The sequence below is a fragment of the Mesoplodon densirostris genome, chromosome 9 (genome assembly GCF_025265405.1).
Source record: "Mesoplodon densirostris isolate mMesDen1 chromosome 9, mMesDen1 primary haplotype, whole genome shotgun sequence".
Taxonomy (NCBI): domain Eukaryota; kingdom Metazoa; phylum Chordata; class Mammalia; order Artiodactyla; family Ziphiidae; genus Mesoplodon; species Mesoplodon densirostris.
The window spans coordinates 39344198-39350197 of NC_082669.1; the positions used below are offsets into that span (position 1 = coordinate 39344198).

The 6000-nt window shown below is 39.6% G+C and overlaps 1 protein-coding gene across 1 annotated transcript in view; it reads right to left on the minus strand.

Moving 5' to 3' along the window:
* Positions 1-5567, minus strand: part of SP4 (Sp4 transcription factor) — a 73208-nt gene extending 67641 nt beyond the window's left edge. The window contains exons 1-2 of the mRNA XM_060107804.1: positions 5470-5567; positions 3387-4944 (exon numbers count right to left, since the gene is read on the minus strand). Of these exons, the coding sequence (XP_059963787.1) occupies positions 3387-4944; positions 5470-5541 (1630 nt within the window). The 5' untranslated portion in view covers positions 5542-5567. The remainder of the gene's footprint in view (positions 1-3386; positions 4945-5469) is intronic.
* Between the last annotated feature and the right edge of the window lie 433 nt (positions 5568-6000).

Sequence of the window (6000 nt, forward strand, 5' to 3'; positions counted from 1 at the left end):
TAAAATTTAGAAATCAATGGTCCCTACATATTCGAAATCCTTTAACTAAAGAGAAATAACTCCTAAAGTTCATTTTAACTACGGCACTTTGGCTACCAGAACACATCGTGAAAACAGGTAGTTCTTTTTGAGGAAAACATCATCCCCTCTCCTCACTTAGTTAAAACAAAGGCAGCATGATTAGTTATTACCTTCGCTCTTAACTTAAAATAGGATTTCTGCTTTTTCTTCAAACTCCGAATCCCAAAAAGGAAACAAACAATATGTAGCAGGAGTACATGTATTCAGTTCCTACTACAATTCTAACTAACTAAATGCTAGATGCTCAGCCTGGAACACAGGATTTCAAGCTGAGACCAAACCACAGAAACACATTATGCTGAATACATTCTCAAGGAAAGAGGTTCCCCGTAGAATGTCATTAACATTCTTATTTCATAAAGTCAAGTATGAAGCGTCCCAGCTTCAAAAACTAGTTTCATTTGATTTCCCCTGTATGATTTTTTTCCCTTTTTCTGTCCATATCATCCAGAGCCTTTCCTATACTTCCTGAAGTAATATGAGGATGGATGGTGGAGAACTCTTAGTCCCTTGTCCTTGAGCAAGCCATTACATTCTGTCAAAGCTGATAATTTTTTCAAGCCCTGGTAATAGTTGTTATGAATATTCAGAGCAAAAATTTTCCCATAACTCAATACCATTCTCCTGGGGGGGAACCAGGAAATAATCAAAAAGTACTAAAAAGTGAATGGGAACAAAAAGTAAAAATCTCAAATTCCAGGGCTCATTTATAAAAGGGATATAGGCACTTGTTGCTCACTCTCTCCCTTTCAGAGATGGTAAAGTACCTGGTGTACCACTCTCAATGTCTTAAAAGCTCAAAACCAAAAGAAATTAATGAAAACAGAGTTAATTCCTTAGCTTCATTAAAACCACTCCAGGGGTGCTGCTCCCAATTCCAAATTGCTATCTTCTCCATCACCATTTATACCTTAATCCAGCAAACATTTGTCAAACACCTATTATGCCAGGAAGTAAAGTAAAATCTGCAAACAACCAGACCCAGATTAACTGCACAGAGTTGTTGAAATCAGGGTACATTTCTGGTCTTTGTAACATGGCTATCTTCTTAAACGATAAAGCATATGTATTAGAACATCAATAAAATTTATAAACTTTGGTTTCAGGAGAAAACCAACTACATAAAGTTCAAATTTCCTCATACACATAAGTGCCCCCCAAACCATATAAACTCTTTAAATAAAAAAATTATCCTTGAAATGCAAGACTAAACACACCTATTGGGAGTGCTCAACACATAGCTAGTCAATATATATTTGTGGAATAAAAACTATAAATGGTACTTGTCAGAGAAATCCACCCTCTGAGGCACTTATGAACTAGGCTCGAAATCCATCACTTCCGAATTTTGCCTTATAGTTCATTGCGGACGACTTGATCCTTGGTTCTCAAACTTAAACGAGATTTACAATCACCTGGACAGTTTGTTGGAAAGGCAGATTCCTTGACCACACCGCCCAAAAACTACAGTTCCAGAAAATGGATCCTGCATTTACCATAATGTATCATTCAAGTGATTCTGAGGCGGTCAGAAGATCATGCTCTCAGTTACACCGGCTTACCCTCACAACAGGCAAAGGAAAAACTCTGGGTCATAATTGGTGTCAATTAAAGTACAGAAAAACTGACTATTTCTAACCTAAATTATAAATTATTCAATTCTCTTCATCATAATTCACTAACTAATGCTTAAAAGGCAAGATGAAGTATAAATGAAATAAATTTTGCTTTGACAATACAAATTGTCATTCAACCCATCCAAAACAGACATTTTTCTGAAATACTTAATTTATTATCAATGTTTAGAAAAAGAGTAGAAACAAAGCAAGGTAAGGACTATAATCCACAGAAACACACATATAATTGTGCTGTAATAGTCTTAAGGGAAAACGTACCACACTCAAAAGGCTCTTTGACTATGTTACTGTGCTGTCAATACAAGAGCCACTAGCCACATGTGGCTATTTAAATTAAAATTAAAGAAAATCAAGTAAAATTAAAAATTCAATTCCTCTGTTGCATTAGTCACAATTTAAGTGCTTAATAACCACACGTGGCTAGTGGCTAACATACGGGATAGAACAAATATAGATCATTTCCATCATCACAGAAAATTCTGTTGGATACCTCTGGTTTATAATCAACGGGTATCTAAATAAAACATGTTACCTTTGTTCTTCTTAATCAGAGAGCTCAATCTGACAACTTCCAAATTTTAAATATGTACATCTACATTAGGTAGTAACTGTAAAACAAGAACCCTAGCATAATTTATCTGAAACTTGTTTCAAGAAAGGTCATTCAAAAGTGATATGCTTATTCATTTCAGATTATCAAAACAGAAATAATTTAACTAAAGAGGTCTTAAAGTATCAAGGACACCAAAACCACAACTAGGTTTTCATAATCAAATTAAAAGTATTTAATTACTATAAAACAAAAGGCATTAGATGAAAAAAGACTGGTCCAAAATGATTAAAATACTTAATAAGACTGGTTTTCCAAATGCTTCAGAAGTATCTATTTACATGCATTAACAAATACCTCCTTTATAACTGATTTTAAAACAACCTTACTACAACAAATTCAAACTACTGACAGTTTACTGTCTATATTTTTAATTGCCTTCCACCAACTTCACACTAAAAACACCTATAAATAACATAACCATCACAGATTTTACTTAAATGTAATTTTATAAGTGAAGGACTATTCACTCAAATCCTGGTTTTGGCAGAAAAGTAGACATAGAAGTTAAAGAAACAATTTGCAACTCAAAATTATCTCTCTCAATTGCATCAATATCTAGTTTAAAACAACACCGTGTAATAAAACGCAAAAGCACAGGCAACAAGATGCGGAAGCATGAGGAGTAACATACAGTCGCATTAAAACTGTAACAGACTCATAACTGTATTCTTTCAGTTTTAAACCTACTTTCCCTTAAAGAAGATATAAACATCATTTTGACTAGGGTTCTTTCAGAAAAGTTCAAGTGTACACAAATTTGGTCTCTGAATTACAAAAACTTATGTTTCTAATCAGGACGTTTTGCTCCGCAGAAGAATAATTTTATAAAACTCTCCAACGAATTTAACACATAAAACCTAATGCTGAATAGTATGAATGTGAATGGGTCACACTGATGATTACAGAGTCACAGTACTGAGTGTAATACTCCCAGGTATGTTAGTTTCCTTATGATTATGTTTACCTCAGAGGTTTACATCAAATCTGAGTTAGCAAAGAAAAACAATAACCAACCGTTATTAACAACCAGTGAGAAAAGATCGCAGTTGACTTACCTGCAACACTGGTGATTGTAACTGGAACTCCTTGCACTTGAACGCCTGCAGCACCCAGGTTGGCAACACTCACTGTCTGAAGATTAGGCACTGATGCAAGCTGGGCAGTATTCAAAGTTATTGGGGCGCCAGCAACAGCCACGGGAGCAATCTGAGCAAGAGTTGTGCCACCACTTGAAGACACTGGGGTGATGGTTAATTGTTGGGACAACCCAGCATTCTGAACTTGCAAATTTGAAAGACTCTGAATATTCTGAACCTGTACAGTTTGCCAGCTGATTTGCCCTGAAGGTGTTAAAGTTGGAGCCCTGATAAGCACCTGAGTCGGATTTACTGCTTGAAGTTGAACATTCTGCAAAGGCTGCTGCTGGATGGTCTGAATCGTCTGCCCGGACTGGAGTTGAAATGACTGTGGTGGAATAGCCTGAATTATCTGTTGCTGAGGCTGTTGGATTTGGATCTGTTGCAAGATAGGCTGGCCTACAATTTGCACCTGCTGAAGAGAATTTGATTGATCCTGTGTATTCTGTATTCCATTAGACTGAAGCTGACTGGAGCTCTGGGCTTCAGACTCAGTAGCAGCAGGTGTTTGAGAATCTTCAATGGTGCGTTCAGAACTACTGGCTGATGTGCTTGCATACTGGCCCGTATCTGCTGAGCTCACTAACGTGTCACTGCTGCTCAGAGATGCTGATGCAGTGGTGGTGCAGGCAGTGGAGGAGGGCGATTCTGGCATAGTACTGGCAGAAGCAGTGGTGGTGGGTGTGGGAACTAACTGACTCCCATTGGAAGTCCCGCCATCAGTAGTAGGAGCAGACTGACCGACCTGTCCAGTCCCTCCTCCAGTGGCCACACTGTTTATCACTGGTAAAGCTAAAGTCACTCCTCCAATGTTAATTGGTAGGGTTGTTACAACTTGAGCCTGAGTACCAGGAAGGGTCTGTAATTGCAGTGGTATTGAGACACCAGGTCTAATTTGGACTGGAACTGTCTGATTTGCCAGGTTTTGAGCAAGAATATTCCCAGAAGCTGTCCTGTTAGCAGCTGTGAGTATAGCTTGATTATTACCTGCAGAAATGAGCTGAATTTGACCTTGCAAATCCTGTAGAGATGAACTACTAGTTGGATTGATTTGAATTTGCTGGCCTTCCACTGTTTGAAGTTGTGGAATCACTTGGTACTGTACACTACCACTTGGATTTTGTACTTGTATGACTTGAAACTGACCAGGGGAGGAAGAATTACCTGATTTAGTTTTTGTGGGAGATGCACTCCCGTTATTACTGCTGGAAGAAATAGATGAACTAGATGAACTAGAAGCTGGTTGAGAAACGTTATTTTCTTTTGAAGCGGGAGGAGTGGAGGCAACAAGTTGCCAAGCGTTTCCAGCAAGTTGTGTTGTTACCAGTTCTAGCTGTTGTGGTTGATTTTGAAGTTGCACCAATCCTTGGCTTGGGTCTATAATGATTTGTTGTTGTCCAGTTGCTTGATTTTCACCAGGAGTCCCTATTTTGCTGCAAGTAGCTGCCAGTAAAGCCAGAGGAGAGGGCTGAGAGTCCTACCCAAAATGGGATGGTAAAGGAGAGGGGGGGGAAAAAAAAGTGGGCGGATTTAGTGAAGGCCAGTAGCTGGGAGGAGTTTATTTATTTATTTATTTATTTATTTATTTTGACAGCTCTACATTTCAGAACTTACTCAGGAAGTGGCAAAAATCAAAATAAATATTAACAAAAGCAGTAAGATACAGGAATAAGGAAGCAGATCCCAACCTACAAAGTTTAAATAGAAGGACATTTCTAACAAACTTTCTTGAAGTGTTATTTTCCTAAACTCAAAATGCCCTTGGGAGAATACACACCTTTTTCTTATAGTCTGAGTTCGTTCCTGGTGGAATTTTAAACAGCGATATCCCAAACATGTGAAATCTTTATGAATTTACAATTTAACTTCCTCACTCTCAGAAAGATGCTTTGAGTGGATAAAACATTTTTATTCTGTTCTTCACTTCTGGGCATTTAAAGGGCATAACTCCCCTTTCCCCTTATGTTTCGTGATGAATTTTTTTTTATATGTTTGCTTTTACCTGGGAGCCTGAGGTTTTGGGTTTTTTATTGTTATTCTCTGGCTCAGAGGTTTTCCCTCCTTCTGTAGCCATCGCCGCTGCCGCTGCCGCCGCCGCCGCCGCCGCCGCCGCCGCCGCCGCCTCCTCCTCCTCCTCCTTCTTCTGATCTGCAACAAACACCCCCATACACGACAACAGGTTATTAGGATTATTATTATTCGCCTTCCCCCTCTCCTCTCCTCCCCCTCCCCCCGAACATTAATCTCCATAAACCCGCGATCCACGCACACCGGCAAGGGGTGGGGGAGAAGGAGGGAAGGGAGGAGGGGGATATCACAAAACGTGGTTTGAAACCCGACCCATCGGCTCCAGAGCAACACCCAGAAGGTTGTTCTCTCTCAGACATTTAGACAAAACACAACCCTCCTTCCCTCCCCCTGATTCCCTCCCTCCCTCTCCTCCTCCCCTTAAAGCATCTCAGCGGCCCCGGGGGAGGGGGGAGAACCGAGCAGGGTCTGGGGAGGGAGGGAGGGAGGGAGGCGGTGAAGGAGA